This window comes from Hemicordylus capensis, chromosome 2 (assembly GCF_027244095.1).
Source record: "Hemicordylus capensis ecotype Gifberg chromosome 2, rHemCap1.1.pri, whole genome shotgun sequence".
Classification (NCBI taxonomy): domain Eukaryota; kingdom Metazoa; phylum Chordata; class Lepidosauria; order Squamata; family Cordylidae; genus Hemicordylus; species Hemicordylus capensis.
Window position 1 is genome coordinate 347,419,643 of NC_069658.1, and position 20,149 is coordinate 347,439,791.

Genomic DNA, 20,149 nt, shown 5'->3' on the forward strand with positions numbered 1-20,149 from the left:
TATACTGCAGACTTGGGTGGGCATGTTATTGAGAAAGAGAAAGTCTAAACCAGGGACTTCCCAGCAGACACTCTCTTAAGCTCATCACGCTACTCTAATAAGACAGGCTAGAAAAACCATCGCTAGAAAAACCATTCCTTTAAACTACTGTGGTCTGTTCACACACACCATAATTTAACCTATAACAACCACTCTCAGACTTGCAACAGTAGCATGCATATATTTATTTAAAACATGTATATCCCATCTCCTTAGTGCAACACCGCTCAGGGCAGCTCCCAAAAATACAACCCAATGCGTGACAGGTGTTCATACAGGTGTACATCTTTGTTTGTTCTATTAGCTACAGGTACCTTTTTAAAGTCAACATGGAAACTTGACCCCTCAAAAATGTGGAGTACAGATCACATGTTGGACATAACATATTAATAACTGTCAAGCCTACATATCAACAACCGTGTACACTGTAAACAAATTGTTCATGTGTTTAATATAACGTGAGTAAGGTTAACATCTCATAAATCTACATGTTCAAGTGGGGAGTCAAGACTTCCTATCTCAACTTGTAAACCTCTGGATCTTGACTGTTCAAACTAGCCTTCAGAAAGGATTGCATTCTAACTGGTCGAAATTGCAGTGGAAATGCTGAAAATACAAGAATTAGAAATCTTAAATTAAGCATCGTCACATCTATTTGCCTGCGGCAAGTAAGAATTGCCTTGAGGCAAGCACAAAGGAAATATTTTGTAAACTAGATGAGAATTATTTTTTTCAGGCTACAGATATCCTTAAATTATTTTTTTTCCAGGCTTAGTTATCTTAGAGAGCACCTTCTTCTGCATGATCCCCACCGCACATTAAGGTTATCTGAGGAGGTCCGTCTTCAATTACCCGGGTTCGTCTGGTGGCGACTCACGGGGGGGGGGGGTCTTCTCTGTAGCTGCTCCTGGGCTGTGGAATGCACTTTCAGCAGAAATCTGAAATTTGAGTTCATTACTGTCTTTCAGGAGCGCCCTTAAAACCTATCTGTTTGGCCTGGCCTTCCAGGGTTTTTAAACTACTGTTAACTATTTTAAACATAAGGGATCCTTCCTTGGATCCCTTAGTAATGGACAGTTACAGGCCAATCACCAACCTCCCTTGGTCAGGCAAAGTGATTGAGAGGGTGGTGGCCAATCAGCTCCAGGCAGTCTTAGAGGAAACTGATTATCTAGACCCATTTCAAACTGCTGGGTGTTACCATTATGCTGATGACATCCAAATCTACTTCTCCTTTTGATCTTCGGGAAATGGAACTCATTCTCTAAATACCTGCCTACAGGCAGTATTGGGCTGGATGAGGGAGAACAAATTGAAGCTGAATCCAAGCAAGATGGACGTGCTCATTGTAGGGGCTCAGAAACTGAGGGGTGAGAGATCTTCCTGTGCTGGATGGGATTACACTCCCCCAGAAGGAACAGGTGCGCAGCTTGGGAGTACTCCTGGACCCAGGCCTCACCCTGGTATCTTAGGAGGAGGCTATGGCCAGGAGTGCTTTCTATCAGCTTCGGCTGATTTGATAGCTGTGCCCATTCCTTGAAGAGGATGACCTCAAAACACTGGTGCATCAGCTGGTAACCTCCTGGCTCAACTTCTGCAATGCACTCTGCATGGGGCTGCCTTTGTACGTAGTCCGGAAACTTCAGTTAGTTCAGAATGCGGCCGCCAGATTGGTCTCTGGGGTAACCCGGAGAGATCATATTATGCCTGTTTTGAAACAGTTACACTGGCTGCCAATATGTTTCCGGGGAAAATACAAAGTGCTGGTCATTACCTTTAAAGCCCTGAACGACTTAAGTCCGAGTTATCTTAGAGAGCACCTTCTTCTACATGATCCCCACTGCACATTAAGGTCATCTGAGGAGGTCCGTCTCCAGTTACCACTGGTTCGTCTGGTGGCGATGCAGAAGCAGGCCTTCTCTGTAGCTGCTCTTAGGCTGTGGAATGCACTCCTGACAGAAATTTGTAATTTGAGATCATTACTGTCCTTCAGGAGAGCCCTTAAAACCTATCTGTTTGGCCTGGCCTTTCAGGGTTTTTAAATGACTGATAAACTGTTTTAAATTGCTGCCCTGATTTCCAGGGTTTTTTAGTTGTTTGAATTGTTGAATTGGTTTTATTCTGTTTTATAGTTTGATTTTAACTGTTAACTTGTTTTAATTGTTTTTAGCTTGCTGTAAACCGCCCTGAGCCATTTTGTAAGGGCAGTATATAAATTGAATGAATGAATGAATAAATAAATAAATAAAATAGATGTGCCATAGTTCCTTACTAGTCCATTTGTCCAGACATTCCACATAAGTACTGTGAAATTGTTTAAATCGTTGATATAATAATGTTATCAATCATAATTATCATATTCCTGTTGAATATATATTATATTGAAGTTAACAGATTAGGAGGAAGATTGTGCTAATTCCTATTCTCACAGCATGTATACTCTACTCAGTGACTATCTGGCTGTCTTCTCCCTTTTCAGTATTTGCTGTAGGGTGTACATGTATTTCTTATGAGTGCATTAGTGATGGTCAAGTCAGACTTGATAGCTTTTGAAACTATTACTGTAGCTGTCCCTTTAAGATCAGTTTCTTCTGCAGGAGATAATGCTTACTTCTATTCTGGAAAAGCCTCACCTGCGTATTTCTGCATATTGCATGTCTATTGAAGGAAGTCCAAGCCTTTTCCCCCCCTCTAGCCAGGTGGCAACCCTAAACTAAGCAGAACAGAAGCTGGTACCAGAAAAAATGTGAAATGGGGATAAATGGAATAATAACTAAGCTTATTTATTATTTAAGTTTATTTATAATAATAAATAAACTAAGCTGGAACCAGAAAAAATGTGAAATGGGGATAAATGGCAAACAAGTCCTTTATAACGTTCTGGAGAGACTTCTCCAATATGGAAGTCAGGGAGGGAGACAGCACTACTACCTTAAAAAATAATTATAACCCATAACCATTATTCTGCCAGAGCTGACATTTTCAATGCATATTTGAACTTTTAAGAAGTCAGTAAGCACATTTGAGCACAAAGTCATAATCTACTCTACAGTATACCTGAACTTATTTTTGTATTGCTGAATAATTAAGGCTGCAAATCAAAACCTGCTGGACTTGATAGCAAAACTCTTATACCATACAGATGAATCACACTATAGCCACAGTTTTTCACTAGATCATAATACAAATTTAAATGGATTTCTCAGTTGTTATGCTGATATTCAGAAGCTAGTATATAGTTCATCAGATCAGTGGGGACTGAACTATGGCTTGATTGTAAAAATTACAAATTAAGTGCCATATTTAATCACTCTGGCTTGCTTCCCCACAAGGCCCTACACGATGCTAGCAATGCAGAGTACAACCAATTCCAACATATCCACTCCTTGGGTAGTTGTTTTTTTTAACACTACAAGGTGAAAGTCTGCCCCCAACCATCTTTTTATAGTCCACTTGGCAAAATACCTTTGCTTCATTTGTTAGCAGTATATAACAATTGGATAGAGACAGTAAAAGAAAACACCACTCTGTTAATAGCTTACCATAATATTTCTTCTAGAAAATTATAAATGGGTTACATTAGAACTCAAGTATATAATATTAGTATCAGCAAATCCCCGAGTCCATGACACTCTACTCCCTAGAGTGCCTGGGGTCACAATGATGAACAATTCTGAAGTATCTATTTCGCCATAAAAGTTTTGCTTATTAATCTTGACACTTTCCCCCCTCATTCCATACAAAATACTCAAGAGTTGTGGCACAATATGTAGATTGGCACTAAGTCATATCTGAAAGTATTCCTGAATGTTTAACATGCCAAGTAAGAGAAACATGGAAGCCGCATTAAATATTCCCATGAGCAGGTCTGAATAACAAAATTGCTTGCTTTGGTCTCCTGCCACATGCTCAGGACAGAAAGCTTCAGTGTTTACCACCTTGTGGCTTGAGTGCATAAATAACGTGGGTTTTGGTTTGGTTTTTTGTTTTTGTAAGTAGGTTGCATTTCACAGCTACTTATCTCTTAGACAACAGGCACAGAAAGTTATCTGAAAGTTATTCTCCAAGGAAAAATTCAAGACTGAGAAAATCAACCTCTAACTAAACATACACAGAATACTAAAAAGCAATACCATAAAGACTTCCATACCACTAGAGCAGGAGGTTCAGCCAGCTCCTGTCAAACTACAGCAGCAGTCACTTGTACAAAATACAGGAATCTATTTCCTCACCAGCCCCATCATCATAGCCCCTAGCAGACAGACAAAAATCCTAAGAAGTGGCTTGGGAAAATAAGGAGTACTTACATCTCTGAACTTGTTCCAGTATTTATCTTTGTCATATTGGGAAACAGTGCTCAGCCATTTGTCATTGTCCAAGAAATTGCCATTGTTGCTGCTCCCAGTGACGATTTCTGGATGCCTGCTTTCCACTTGAAGAAAACACCAAACAACTATCGCCAATATCCTATGCATCTGCAAAGCAAGCAGGAAAGGATATCAGGTAAAGCGTGTGGCGGGGGAGGGCGGTGGTAAACACCTGTCTTACTCAAAAAACATAAAATACTGCAAACCCAACCGGCTTAAGAACAATAGGAAGAGCAATGTGGATTAGCCACATATCTCGTAGAGATGGACCTGAGCTTCTCCTGCCCAAGCTTCCCAGTGACTTCCCATTATACTGGGCGCTTAAAGCGACCTGCTGATGGAAACAAAACTGCAAAGCAAGCAGTCATATGGGGAGGGAAGGATGGATTCCCAGGAAAGTTTGAGGCAAATAAGTATTATTTTTCCTCACAGCCCCCTGACCTACCTTGGGAGTTCCGGGATCCCCCACATCCCTCTTCCCCTCCCTAAACAGAAGCCTTTAGCATCCGCCCCTCCAGCTGAGAATATAAAGAAGCCCAGACGGAGGAGACGCAGATACCACCAGTACCTTCCGCCAGGGAGAAGGCAACCTGCAAGTTTGCCTGCCAGGACGTTCCAGTTCACTCACCTTCGGCCAACGGGCTTTGCTGCTGCTCTTGGCTTGTGTTAAACCCTTCAGCCTCCTTTGTGCTGCCGTTTCCCTAAGCTTTGGGTCGGAGCGAGACACAGGAGCCTCGATAAAGCTTCGCCCAGCCGCTTTGTGTATGCTTGTGTAAGTGTTGGGCTGTGTGTGTGCGCGTTCCTTGCGGGCTCTGGCGGAATACGCGAAATCTGGCGTCACCTGCCGACCAATGTGTGGAACTGCTGTTGCTGACGAAGAAAACAAGCTTTGGTTCCTCGCTCTTCAGGGGCCTAGTTCGCTCCCTAAAGCTTACACTTCCAATTGTACAGCACCTTTCAATAGGGCAATATCAATTTCTACACTGTGTAGGCAATTTAATACCAACTGCATATATCAGTTAAGCCTACCTACCAGCTCTGCCTGTTTGACATTATGTTGCCTAATTTGGGGACAAGCTCTCACAACTTTGCTAGTGGTTGGTGAATTCTGGAAGAATGAAAATGGCTGCACAAGATGGAGCTTTGTAACAATGAACACGTCCAGACGCATGACACCAGTGTAGAGAAAAAAATGGCTCTTCTCCATCTGCATTACAGATATAATTTGCCAACCAGTAAGAAATACAACAACCAGCAAGGGCCAAAATGGTTGTGTGTGCGTGCTTTTGCACCAAATCTCTGCTGTAAAAGTTAGCAGTATTATTTTTACCTGGTGGTACTTAATCTCTGTATCAAATCAAATCTCTCTTTATTTTAGTCAGCGACCAGCATCATCTCTGTATCCAACACCTGAGCATTGGAGCTCCAGATTGCTGAGCTGAGGTGCTGCATGAAAGACTTCGTGTGATTCCTCTACAGCCACTGCCACCCCCTCAACAATTTCTATTGATATGAGAAAATGGCATAGCCATATTACACTTTGACAGGGGCAGATGTGGGGATTGCCCTGTATCGCCTCAAGCCGCACACATACCAGAAGTTTTAAAGTCAAAGATTAGCAGTTCTGCATCTACTACCTGGAGGAAGGGAGAATTAGGACCATATGGCAATGCCTAATGCATAGTACCTGCTTCATGTAAACATAGCACGGTACTAAGTTATTATCTATATATATATATTTCTCCTGGGTGTGCCCAGGAAAAATGCGTCCCGGCAGCCCAGCTGATTGGCTGGAATATTGGCAGGGGTATAGCTAAGGGAAAAGGGGGTCCGTGTTCACCTCTCTCTCCCTGGTGGCCCCTTGGCGAGAGGGAGATAATGAAAAAAATAGGGAGGGGTGGAGCTAGGAGGTAGGGATGTACACGAAACTGGCAGCAGCGGTCGTGGCGGGGGGATAGCTTTAAGGCATGGCGAGGGTGCTCCCCCCCGCCCCCCAGCCGTGTTTCCTCCACCGGCACTGTCCTTAAAATCGCTGGCACAGGGCAGTTGTGTATCTCCTTGCCGCCCTGGCCAGCGTAATACCGGAAGTGGCCAGTGTGATGTTTTAAAAATTGTGGGCGTGGGGTGGCTGTATACCTCCTTGCTGCCCTGGCCAGTGTAATACTGGAAGTGGCCAGTGTGCGTGCGCACATCACACTGGCCACTTCCGGTATTACGCTGGCCAGGGTGGCAAGGAGGTACACAACTGCCCTGTGCCAGCGATTTTAAGGACAGTGCCGGTGGAGGAAACATGGCCGGGGGGCGGGGGGAGCACCCTCGCCATGCCTTAAAGCTATCCCCCCGCCACGACCGCTGCTGCCAGTTTCGTGTACATCCCTACCTCCTAGGGATAGCTTTAAGGCATGGGGAGGGTGCTCTTACCCCTGTCATGTTTCCCCCGCCAGTGCTGTTTTAAAAATCGTGGGCGTGGGGTGGCTGTATATCTCCTTGCTGCCCTGGCCAGTGTAATACTGGAAATTGTTGTTGTTTGTTGTGTTGGGTTTGTTGTTGTATTCAACAATAAATTATCAATGTGGTTTATACAGAAAAAGAAGAAAGGGATAAGAAATGAAGCTGCCTTTCTGTGACTCAGACTCACCTAGTTCAGTGCATTGTCTTCACTGACCTGTAGCAGATCTCCAGGTAGGGTTCTTACTCAGTCTTGCTTGGGGTTGCCAAGGATTGAATCTGGAACCTTCTGCATGTAAAGATGGAATTGCCATGCTACAGAGGGAACAGAAATCTAAGACGGGTGGGTATTTTTGTGGGGTTTTTGGCATGAATTTGGCAAAGAATTTGGAGCAGTACAGATGTGTACTGAGAGAAAGAAAAAGCATTAAAAAAAAAACCCCACAAGTATTGGGAATATAGGGTCATAGGAAGTTGCCTTATAACAAGCCAGACCATTGTTCCTTCTAGCTCAGACTGGCAGACTGGCACAGACTGGCAGTGGCTTCTCCACGGTTTCAGGCAGGAGTATCTCTCAGCCATATCTTGGAGATGCCAGGGAGGGAACTTGGAAACATCTACATACAAGCATGCAGGTGCTCTTCCCAGAATGGCCCCATCTTCTGAGGGGAATATCCTACAGTGCTCACACATGTAGTCTCCCATTCAAATGCAAACCTGGGTGAGCCCTGCTTAGCAAAGGGAACAATTCATGCTTGCAACCATAAGACCAGCACTCCTCCCCTTATATATAGTTATACAGTATATAAATAACACCACCAGGTATTTAGTTCTACTATAGTTAAGCCAGAGCAATGTGATCTACTGAGGAAATGTATTTCACTTATGCATTCCGAACACTGTAATGGAGATAAAATTTGTGCAAGAAATATGTGTTTCCATTTACCCAATTATGGCATAATTCCATATTCTGAATGTTCCTAATCCCCTTTGATCCTACTAAATGTGAGATCTAGGTTTAATCTTTGACAGTGATTTGCATCCTTCAGCAGCTGCAGTACATCACAGCTGTTTATAACTCATGGTAAGAGTAAGGAACATGCTTGTCTGCAGATTTAATAATGTGCTTGTCACCAGCTGATGCGCTAACAGTGTCTAATTCTAAGTTGGGGATATGTTGGTTTATTATCACTTCTTGAATCTCAACTTTTATAGCAAATTGGGGTGCTACAAATGCTACATGGCTCCTGCAGTCCTAACAAATGTCCACCTAGTTTGGAGGAGATGAGGGCCAGCAGCAAGTAGTAAAAAAGGGCTTAGCTGAGACAAAATGGTTCTGGAGAGACAAGAGGCAAGGCAGCTCTATAAGAAGTGACACAGTACGCTAGGCAGCAGCCGCAGCAGCTCAAGCTGCTGACAAAACAACTCCCCTCTCCGCAGCCCCAGCCCCAGCAGCAATGGCAGTTCTGCAGTAGCAGTAATAATAATAATCAACTTTATTTATTAGCCACCCCATAACAAATGGTTCTCTGGGCGGCTCACAACACAGTAGTAACTATAAGTGCTGCTGCTGCAGCAGCAAACAAAGCAGAGCTTAGCTAAGCTAAGCCCGAGTGCAGCCCTAGCAAGCTACAAACGTTGTCAACTTCTATGGCCAGCTGGTATTTCAGTTCGAGATGGAATGTTTGACTTCTGTTTCTGAAAAAATGAAGTACAAAGAAGACTCTACCTGTTGGAATGAGAGGTGGATCCTCTAAGGCCCAATGATATGATGGCAGGGAAGAGTCCTGACCCCACAATTAGCATCTGTAGAATTGCACTGGCGAGAAGTTATGTTTATGTTGAACTGTTCATAAATATGCAAAATTGGAGTATTCCTAGTCATCATGGAGATTACAGAAAAGTGACTATCATCTTAAATGGAGGGAGACCCCCCCCCCCCGCATTTCTCTAGGTTTATAAGTAATAGTCTGTGAAATTTGATTAAATTGTGTAAGTATTACTAGATGAGAAGTTGTTTAAGTAGCTCACACATTCGCAGTAGAACTAAATGTACTGCCGGACGTATTCACCAAGCCTCTTGATTAAAGGTGGTTTTAGACATGAGCTTTCTTCACCAAAGGCAGTGCTTTTTTTGAGTGGCTGGTATGCTGGGATGTTGGAGACTGGCAAATGAGCTGTGCTGACCCTTGTGCTGATCATTTATGCATACCAGCAGCAGGATAAGCACTGAATAGTGTTGCAGAAACAGCAACTGTTGTGCAAAACCAGAAATAATACATACCTGCCAACATGTCCCTATTTCCCCAGGTGAATGGGAAAATAGGGACATGTTAGCAGGTATGGATAATACTGTCACTTCTAGAATTGTGGCTGTTATACAGGTAGCTGATGTTATAGTGGGGACGTTAAAAGTAGAGTGTTGTCTCCTTTGTCTTTCAAATTCTCTGATATAAACCCAATGATGATCATTTTAAAAACCAGAGAAATCTCAAAGTGGATGGGTTTTTGTTTTGCAAGCTGAAAGAAAACTCACTATTAAAATACAATCCAAAATGCTTCAAGGAGGGTCTATTCATTCTGCATTTTTCAGTATTCTCCAAACTAGATGTGAAGTTAAACACATCGAGGCTATTCTCACGTGCAGTGGGAACCAGGCTAAGGGAGCCCATCCTGGTTCCCCCTGCACATTAGAACTGCCGGGAGTCACATGGCTCCCGCTGGCAGTGCAACGGCAAATCCTCTTGTGTAGCCTGCTGTTTAACCCAGGTTTTGGGTGCTAACTGCTCGTGTGTCGCCATGGCGTGTCTCCGCGCCTCAGTGATTCATGAGTAGCCCCCGCAACTGGGAGGCTACAACAAGCCTCCCAATGCCAGGGGGCTCCCCAGAATGCCCCACGCACTCATGCGGGTCATTCTGGAACTTCTGGGGCCAAGGGGCCCCAAACCCCACCGCCCCAACCGGCTCCATGACAGCCCGGTAATCGTCTGAGCAGCCTCCCAGGCAGGGCTTTCTGTTCATGTGCAGGCAGAGTGGGTCAAGCCTGCTCTCCCCACGAACCCCATTCAGGCTCTCCACACTGCTTGTGTGAAGAGCCTTATCCTCAGCTATTTAGGGATTTGACTTACTCTAAAGAGCTACTGCACAAAGCCCCAATCCATTTCAAGACTTCAGTATGGGAGTAGAGATATTTAAGCATTTACGTGTTGGTGATTTTCCTGCCAGCAATCCCCCACATGGCTTTTTTAACCCATAAGGTGCTGTTGTAGAAATCCAGCATTGTTGGGTTTGTTTGTTTTTAAAACCAATCCTAGATGTTCTGAGTAAAATTGTATGGGTATGAACAAGTAGCACATTGGGCCAAAATAGTACACCCTTAGGAAATACTTCAACTGTATTATGTAAAGATACATTAACTTCCTAGTGAACAATTTTAAAAAGCCCTGTAAATAGAGGCATAGCTTCCTAAGAGACAAAACACTGTAAATGGCCGAGAAATATAAAGTTGTTATGTATTGATAAAGTACAGTTAATAGAAATGTCCAGAGCAGAGCATATGAAAAGCACACATTAACAAGAATAGTAGATGATTACTGTGCTATGTCCATAAGATTGGATGAGAAGAATCTTGTTGCTCTTAAGGCCTGAATCTAATAATCCTTCTAAGTGGGGGGTGGGGGGAGGTGATTGAAGGTTCCTTCTCCTGTTCAGCCAGTTCCAAGTCTGAATAGCTAGCCCCAAGAACACCATATCTCTTTTGGGTAATCCCTCCACCTGCGCCTCCCACTTGTATACAAGTGTCTTCTGACTCTTTTCCACAGCCTTTCAAAGTGACTAGTACAAATTGTGTCTGCTCAATATAGCCAAATCGCACTTGATTCCTATTTACATGAGACTACCATGGTTGTCACAAAAGACAAGCTCGGCAGGTTATGAAGCTTCATTCAAAGACAATTTATGTGGGGTGGTTGTTGCAAAACAAGGAACAATCCTTCCCAAAGTGGAAAATAAAAGGAATGGGTTTGTAGTCTTCAAAGTCATTCAAAGACCATTCTTGCAATTGAAAATGTAACAGGAACCTAGTAAAGGTGTGTAAAATTCACCGAGCAGCATAGCATGTTCAGACTATTTCTCATCATGAAATAATGTGTACTAGCTGAACCTGCACAGAGCGTCTGTGCGCTAGGACATTGTTACTCTCCTTGCTCCCCCATCACAGTCCCTGCTGTATTGCTCAGAGTCAGCTACCCACTCTCAGCCGCCCCCTCCCCACCACTTGCTCCCTCACTGGCCCCCTCCCCGCTGCTCGCTCGCCACTTGCTTGCTCACTTGCTTGCTCGCTCACCCCCTCCCCGCCACTCACCCCTCCCTGCCACTCACTCTCTCACTCCCTGCTCACTCTCACTCGCCCCCTCCCTGCTGCTGGCTCACTCTCCCCCCTCCACACCGCTCACTCACTCACCTGACCCCTCCCCGCTTCCCCACTTCCCACCGCTTGCTCAATCCCTCTCCCACTCCCCACTGCTTGCTCACTCACTTGCCCCCTACCTGATCCTCTTCCTTATCTGCATATGGAATCCCCACTGTCCAATTACCACAATGCTTCTGCTCTGTTACCTCCCATTGGTAAAGCACTGTGTGGGCAGGGCTTGCCACGTACGGCCTTAGTGTATTATATAGAGAGATATTTGTCTAGACCTCAATTCACAACCGAGGGTATATGACACAGTATTCTGCTGAATAGCGAGTCGTCTTTTTTAAGCATACAGAAAGAAAGAAATCATATTTAGGACTGATAGAAGTGAGCATGTAGGAATAGGGAGGCCCCCATATCGAGCAACAGCTTTGTTTGTTGCTTTTTACAGTGTCAAAGTGAAATGCTGGTGTAACGTTTACAAAGCAGTAGTAGGAACTGCAGCAGCAATAGAAACCAATGAAGCTGGCTGCACACACAGTTCTCTCCCTGTGTGCCATGCATTATTTCTGTGGATTGCCACATGTGCTATAGCATGTACATTCCCCCCCTTTGTAATAACTGCATAATACCATATTTAAACCATTTCTCTCCACCCTCGCCTCTCAATATTCTCAACTGTGAGTTCAGCATTGTTAGCTGTGCTATAGAGTAATACGGAAAAGCTCATTCATCCTTTACTGGAAATGATTATCGGGTTATAAAATGTTCCTTAGATAGCCTTCTACATTTCACTGAGTTGCAATTCTTTTCCTATCTTGATGGTGCTTTCAAGTAAGAGGCACATTTTAAACAAAGCAGTAGACATTGGTCAGGACATGAACTCTTAATTCATAGCTTCTACAATCTTAAAACAGGCCTGCTTTCAATCCCATATGGCTGTGCAAGAAAATTTTACTGTTGAAGGACATGGATCTTGTCAAGAGCCTGCTATATCCGCACAATTAAAGGAAAACCAAAGAAAAATGGCTCTTGGCAAGAAAAATAATGTGCTAACAGAACAGAGCAGTACTGACCATATTTTAGACTTTGCAGATTTCCCCTGTACTCAGCAGTAAGAGATACTCTTCTATTGAAATTGCATGCTCCCAGTGGTCCAATGGGAGAAATCCCACTGACTTTAATAGGAGCTGCAAAATTTGACTCTATCAGATTAGCAGATTCCGCAAACAGTTCATTAGCCCTAATTAGTTATAATAACCTGAGCAAAAAAGGCAATTTAAGACTTTACTGCAGCTGCCAAGCAGGAAGTCAACACAGGTGTTGGGCTGAGTACATTGTGGGGAGGGCAAGTTGGAAACCATTCAAAGGTTGCCTTGAGGATGTAAATTATTTCCTAACTTCTGTGCAACTTATTCAAAACAAAAAGTGTTCTTTTTGTTGATATAGGTTGCAGTCCACCAAGAACTTCTATGTAACTTGCACTGAAATGGTAGAGTGTTATGCGAATAACAATTGATTCCTGTGAGCTCACTGATGAACCAATTAAGCAACAGCAAAAGACAATGCTTTCAGAAATGTGTGATATGTCCAGGGGTGGAGCCACCATTGAGCAAATGGGTTCAAAGCTCTCAGGGGCCATGCCTCATCCCACCCCCCCCCCCGCATCTGACATCATACACGGGAAGTGTGATATAGCTCCCAAGCGGCGCCGTGCAGCCCCGTTTGGGAGCTAAATCAGCCAGTGCTGCATTTGCAGTGCAGCCAGAGCAACTCTCCCTGCCTTTTAAAGGCAGGGAGAGCTGCTCCTGGCCACACTGCGAATGCCTGTATTGCAGTAACATCATTGGCACAAGTTGCTCTTTTACACACAGTTATGACTCCTTACAACAGCTGCCACAGCAGCACCCTTAGCAGCCAGCAAGCATAGTCATAAGCTCAGTTAAAAGAACATCTTCAGCCACATGTTGACTGAGTACACCTTGCAGTGCAGATTGCAGATTGCAGAGGACAGCGGAGCAGGGACTAAAGCACAAGTTACTCTCAAGGCCAGGCGTAGAGATAATCTCTTACCATGAGAAGTCTTCTTTCTTCTCTTCAGCGTACACATTCATCTCTGCCTGCCTGTGTCTGGATAAAACATGACTTCAGATTGGTGCTGGGCCCCAGCTGACAGCCTGACACATGGGTGAGGGCACCAGTCCATATCCCATGATCGGCCATTGTGGTGGTGTGCAACTGCATGTGTGTCTGCATTTATCAGAAATACTAACAGCAGACTGTGACACATCTGGGTTTGGGGTTGGCCAGGGTAGGGCAAGCTGCCAGTGGTGTTGCGGTGGGTGGGGGTGACCAGGAGTCACTCACCCGCCATGGCCAGCTCAGGATAGCCCAGCAAGGGGAGGTTGGCCTTCAGGAAGACCAGCCATTCCACCATGTCATCCAGGCAGGAGCAATGTGGTGTCATCCTGCCCCCGGCCATGGAGAATACCCTCTCGCTCTGGATGTTGGTTGGTGGACACGAGAGGACCCATCTAGCAGCCTGCCACCAGCTCCTGCAGGTATTGCAACACACATTGCTCAGCATTGTTGCAGGGATCAGTGGGCTCCTCCTGTCCCCTTGGCAAGGTGCCAAGGAACCTCTCCAAGAACCACTAGGTGGAACACGGAGGCAGAACCACCAGCTCACTTGGCCCTGCGAGGGAAACCATGCTTCTGGACCGGGAAGTGGTGGTGATAGTACAGCTGCTAGGGCTGGACTGTGCACTAGCAGCAGGTGCTCAAGCATCCTCCTCCTGGTTGCCCCCTATCCTCAGCTTGCCTAACCTCTGCAACCAGGAGATCCCTCCACCTGAGCAGCTGGTCAGGGGTGACCTCTTTGCCCTTCATCCTAAGGACACATAGGCAGAACAAAACATGCTCTGCTGATTTACACAAGGGTGTCCTGAGCCATTCCACCACTCTAGTCCTTGGCTGACCTGCCAAGGCAATTGCTTCCTTAGTGGTCAGTGTGGCCTCAAGCCATCATCTACTTGAGGAGAAGAGTGTTGGCCAAAGCCTAGCTCAGTGTTACTGTCTTAGCACGCAAGCTATTAGTGGCAACAAAGAACAGCTTGAGGGCCAAGATAGCCTTGGAAAGGAACTCTCAGTACTGGTTGGATAGGTCGCACACTTCAAAGCCACACCTCCTTGCCAGGGTGTGTATGGCCAGCTCTTGCTCCTGCAGGCACCAGAGCAAAAGAAAGCTGGAGTTCCACCAGGTCGGAACATTCTGAGGGATCAGGTGTTCAGGTAGGCCCAGCTGAAGCTGCCACTCCTTGAGCATACACCTACCCTTTTTGCTATGGTGCTAAGTAAGCTGCTATCTTGTGGCACTTATCCACAAGAGCAGTCGTGGTGGCAGCAGGGTGGTGCCCAGCATGTTCAGCGGGGACTGCAGCTCCAGAAGGGCCAAGTGCATTCCATACAACCAAGTTCAGAGTGTGTGCCATACAATGGATGGACACAAACTGACCCTGCTTGGCTGCCTCTGAGATGTTGGTGGCATTGTCGGTGACCATGAATCATCGGCAAAGGTTTGGCTGCCCAGACAGCCATTCCTGCACCTGGCGATTCATGGCTGCTGACAACTCAGCTGCCTTGTGGTCAGTGTCCAGCACTTCCACATGCAGCACAGCCCACCTATGTTTTGTTGCATGGAACGGGCTGGTCATGCCACTGGCACCAGCTATCCCCTCACTCTCCCACTCCCACCAGTGTGCCATGAGGTACAGGAATGCAGTATGCCTCCCACTGGACTGTGCCACATATTCACAGTGAAGTGCATGATGGTGTCAGATACTGCTGTGCACAGCAGCCCCAACATGGCCTCCCTGCAGGCCTGATACAGGGCGGATACCACTAGCCTGTTGAAGGTGGTGTATGAGGGGATCTTGTAGTCGGGGACAAGCAGCTAGAGCAGCCAGTAAAAGCCAGTGTTCTCCACCACCTGGAAGGGCTGGTCATTGAAAGCAATTGTCTCCCCAATGGCCTGGGTGATGAGATGAGGCTCTGGGCGACCAGACTTGGGAGCAGGAGCAGGTGCCTTGCCACTAGTCAAGGGCACACCAGGCCTGTTTCTGCCAGCAGTAGCAGGGACCCCTGAGTGATGCCATAGCAGGTGCTTCAGCATCGCCGTCATTCCTAGAGGCTTGGGATCCTTACCCCTTCTGACTAGTGTGGTTCTGTGGGTACAGACAGCATGGGTTGGATCACCAAGGGCAGTGCTCAAAGGGGTTCCCACACCATGCTGCTCTCAGTCCAGGGCCATTTTGGTGGTGGTACTGAGGCTGCTGGTTCGCTGCTGCCACTGCCTTCTGTTTGTGGCTCAGAAGGACTAGGAACAACCAGAATGACTCCCTCCTGCTCCTACTCAGTCTCAGATGCGGTGTAGTGGGGTGGGTTGCTCCACCAACAGAGATTGGTGCAGATGGAGAGAGCGATCTGGTTGGGCTAGCAGTTGACGGCACCTCTTTCTCTGCTGCCACAGCAAGAAGAGCTTCTCTGAGAGGGGAGGGCCTCCCCCTACTTCTGCCTCAGCTGCCTCCACAGGCAGCTGCACTGTGGAGCCAGGCTTCTCTGGAAAGGAGAGCCTGTGCATTACCACATTTGTGGGGAGGACGTGGGGAGTAGACCCCTCTCGCCGTTGCCCACCATGATAAGCAGCATCTCCTCTTCCTCTGCCCACCACTCTGCTCTGCACCCTCCCAGACATCTTGGTTTTTAAAAAGCCCTAACTCTGCTGGGAGTGGAGAGAAGTAGCACCTTTAAGGGGATGTGGGGTCGATGGTGGTCTGTTTTTGGTCTGCGTGCCACACACAGAGCTATCTATAGGTGGGGCTATTTTTGGAGGAGACTGAGAAAGTGAAGGAAAGGAAAAGTAGGGGAGGGGATTACTGTGGCCTCTCCCTAACCCACCCCTGCTGTTCTACAGTCTTGCCACCTAATCCCTCCCTATCCCAAACTAGGCCTTATTTAAAGAACTCCAAGTTCTAATATCATGACCAAGGTGGAGGTGGGGGTGGGGTCTCACCTATCTGGTGTCTTTGGCTGGGGGCTTCCAGCAATCTCTTCAGCTGGAGTCCACCAGGTGTTGCTCTTGGAGGAAACACCTCCGATAGTACAAAGCAGTAGTAAGAGGCAAGATTTGTCTAAATACCAATTGCAGGGGAGCAACAGCAGAGAGAGAGAGAGAGAGAGAGAGAGAGAGCATGCTCTCAGCTCTTGCCTGTGGTCTTGCCCAAAGCATCTGGTGGGCCACTGTGTGAAACAGGATGCTGGATGAGATTACATAGGAACATAGGAAACTGCCATATACTGAGTCAGGCCATTGGTCTATCTAGCTCAGTATTGTCTTCACAGACTGGCAGCGGCTTCTCCAAGGTTGCAGGCAGGAATCTCTCTCAGCCCTATCTTGGAGAAGCCAGGGAGGGAACTTGAAACCTTCTGCTCTTCCCAGAGCGGCTTCATCCCCTGAGGGGAATATCTTGCAGTGCTCAAACATCAAGTCTCCCATTCATATGCAACCAGGGCAGATCCTGCTTAGCTATGGGGACAAGTCATGCTTGCTACCACAAGGCCAGCTCTCCTCTCCTGGGCCTAATCCAGCAAGGCTGTTTTTATGTTCTTATGGGTGTTAGAGGGGTCATTTGTATGAACAGCCCCCACTGTGCAATAAAAGGATATGCCGGGAAGCTTTAGGATGTCCATGGATGATGACCCAGTGGGCATGCTCTTGGCACATTCCCCTCCTAATTGTGTGGGTGTGGGAACTGTTGTCTGAATTGGCCCATTATTCAAATTGCATTGGTTACCCAGTTTGTTTCTGGGTTCAGATTAACATACCGATTCTAACCATTAATCTTCTGAGCAGTTTGGGGCAGGATATCTGAAGGACTTCTTCCTCCCACATCTGCCTTTTTGTGTGTTCCAGTTTATATATCTGGGGCCCTTAGATATGGGCTGAGGAAGGCATGAGAGACAAGGCCATTACAGCTGTGCAAAGAGGCCTGTCTAGCCCAGTTCATGTTCTGGTGAGCAGTGACTCTAAGAGAGTTTTTGAATGCTAATACTGCCCTGCCTTTTGCTGTGATTGGCACTGTAATGTTATTTGTTTGTTTGTTTGGTTGGTTGGTTATTCCTTCCTTCCGTATGTTTATTTTTAAGTCCTTGATTTCTTTTACTGCTGCTTATTGTTTTGTTGTATTGTGTTTTCATTGTCCTTTTATCCATTGTAAACTGCCTTGGGAGTCTCTTCTATCAGGCTACTAAATAAATACAATACCATACAATATAAAGAAAGCCACAGTAAAATAAATCCAACAAGGGTGATGAGATGACTTGCAAAATGATGGTATTAACTGAACCAAGAATTGTAGTATCACACACCAGCTTTATCAGAAATAACATGAAATCAAATTTCAAGTGCATGGTGAAAATGCATACTTGGCTAAACAAAATGAGAACATTACATTTAGCTGTCCAGCATGGCTAGCAAAAGACTGAGTGCAATGTTCAGTCTTTGCCTGAAGTCAGAGCAGGGTGCAGGGAGTGAGGTGCCAGAGCTTGACTTTTGAGAGCCCTGGCTGAGATCCCATCCCCAGCCCTGCCACTGCCATCTTGCAGATATACAGAGAAATGTAGGAATGTATGTAAGGGATAGAGGGGTCAGAATAGCAGCCACCATTCCGGTGGCATAACAGAGCCCTGTGTGCAAGGGGCTTGTGTGCAAGAATTGAACATGGGTCCCATCAGATAATTTCCCCATAGGGACCAATGTGAAACTCAAAAAAAGTAATAACTCTGACAAATATCAGCACTCTCTCCAAACTAGAATTCCCAGGATGGGAGTATTATAAAAAAACGTATGTTTTTACTGTAGACAGGTACCCACCAGCTACATCTCTCCCCAGTGCTGGAGGATGACACTTTGCCCCCACTCCTGCAGATGGCAATTATGATATTGCCTGTGGTTTCTCTATTATGATGTGCTCATTGACTCCTTGGTGATGGCTACAACTTTAGTCATCAAGCTTTAGACATCAAGGTGAGGAGAATGCAGGGGGAGAAGTAGCATTGCACAGAGTCAGCTTGGTTCTCCTCCTATCCCAAGAATAGATGAGATAATCATAGCAAAGCAGTTATGCTACTTATACACAAATCAGTGATAAAGCAGCCAGGTAAAAAGTAGGGATGTGTGAATTGATTTGTGGCCAAATTGATTCGTCTCAAATCTGCGTGATCTGAGTGATTGAACCTCAAATCAAATCACCCTTGAGGATGCTTACCAGATTCGAGGTTGAATTGAATAACCATCGATTCGTGCTCGAATCAATTCAGTAATCAAGCCTCCATTTTATCATCTCCATGTTGTCCCCCCAAACTTCTGCCATCACTGCCAGGAGTGATTTTTTGGGGAATTTTTATGTGTGGGTTCTCAGTTGTGAAATGACTTCTTCAAAAGGATTCTTCATAGGGATTCTCTATGAAGAAGTCATTTCACAACCAAGAATCCACAACGGTAAGAATTCACACCTTTGCCTGAATTGGGGGGGGGGGGGGTTGGGTGGCAGTTAGCACCCATGGACCCTGCCACCCACCGACTTTGATGCCCCCAGCTCTTAAAAATTCAGCCAAATTGATTAGAACTAGAATTGAATCAAATTCAAATCAAATTGACCCAGATTTGAGGGCAGCGGATTCGAGCTCGAATTAAATCAGGCTGATTCAATTAAAACTCAAATTGAATTGCAAAAATCAGCTTGGTTCTCCTCCTATTTGTGCACATCCATAGTAAGAAGTATCTTTCTGTTCTAGAACAGGAATTTGTAATGGCTGGAGGTAGTTTGAAATGAAGCAATCCAGCATATGAGGCAAGTATTTCAGCATCTCTAAATGCCAAAGATTTCACTTCCTTTTTTCTTTTCTTTTCTGTTGGATCTGCAGATAACCTTTGCCAAGGCTTAATTCTAGAGACAGGAAAGGAAACAATACTTCATTGCCTGGAGAAAGTCATTTGTTGCTAACAGAAGTGGCTGCTTGGTTTCATCTCTAGCCCACTGGCCTTTTCAGACCAGTGACTGAAGACCACTCACTGAAGTGTGCAATATTTCAAGGATATTGTTTTACTCATTGATTTTATAAAATGATTTTTTAAAAAGTTTTTAAAACTGTTTAAAAGTTTTACTTTTACTTTTACAACGCAACTTTGTTGCATGGCTTAAAGTTACAAAAAGTTCTGGAATTTAGTCTCCCACTCTGGCCATCATTCAAGCCTCATCTTCAGGAATTTGCACCTTGCCTTCTTATAAAAGGAGTAGCACCTTCATTTTTGCACCCATATTATAACTCCAGAATGGCTGGCAGAAAGTTCTCAAAATTCATATGGGAGTAGCATATGATGGTAACATTAAATATGTCAATGTTCAAGATCAGTCCACCTGCTGATTTTTAATGAACTTTTTTTTTAAAAAAGTTTGTTTAAAAAAAAAAATAAAACAACCAACAGGTGAACTGATCTCCTTCAAAGTCCACATTATCTATCTATCTATCTATCTATCTATCTATCTATCTATCTATCTATCTATCTATCAAATTTGCATGCCGCCCCAAACTTCCATCTCTGGATGGCTTACAACAACATAAGAACAAGCCAGAGCACAAAAGTAAAAACCTTAAAACAATTTAAAACCACAATTAATTAAAAAGCTTGGGTGAAAAGGTAAGTCTTTAATGACTTTTTAAAAGTTGTCAGAGATAGGGAGGCTCTCATTTCAGCAGGGAATGCATTCCAGAATGTTGGGGAAGCAACAGAAAAGGCCTATTCTGCATAGCCACCAGAGAT

At 45.2% G+C, this 20,149-nt stretch overlaps 1 protein-coding gene and 1 long non-coding RNA gene across 6 annotated transcripts in view; one reads left to right on the plus strand and one right to left on the minus strand.

The window, feature by feature from the left end:
• SPOCK1 (SPARC (osteonectin), cwcv and kazal like domains proteoglycan 1) overlaps nucleotides 1-5,167 on the minus strand; it is a 904,393-nt gene extending 899,226 nt beyond the window's left edge. For 3 of the 4 annotated variants that reach the window (XM_053293595.1, XM_053293593.1, XM_053293596.1), the window contains exons 1-2: nucleotides 5,035-5,167; nucleotides 4,347-4,514 (exon numbers count right to left, since the gene is read on the minus strand). In XM_053293595.1, coding sequence (XP_053149570.1) covers nucleotides 4,347-4,514 — 168 coding nt within the window. In that variant the 5' untranslated portion in view covers nucleotides 5,035-5,167. Of the gene's footprint in view, nucleotides 1-4,346; nucleotides 4,515-4,851; nucleotides 4,980-5,034 lie in introns of those variants that run through there. The other variant, XM_053293594.1, reaches the window with a different exon arrangement.
• On the plus strand, nucleotides 5,043-19,468 carry LOC128344097 (uncharacterized). Of its 2 annotated transcripts, none has more exons than XR_008315670.1 (4): nucleotides 5,043-5,178; nucleotides 5,785-6,116; nucleotides 6,992-7,088; nucleotides 19,252-19,468. It is a non-coding gene; the product is annotated as an uncharacterized LOC128344097 (long non-coding RNA). The 2 variants fall into 2 exon arrangements; XR_008315671.1 differs by lacking the exon at nucleotides 5,043-5,178 and adding an exon at nucleotides 5,193-5,641.
• The last annotated feature ends 681 nt before the right edge of the window (nucleotides 19,469-20,149 follow it).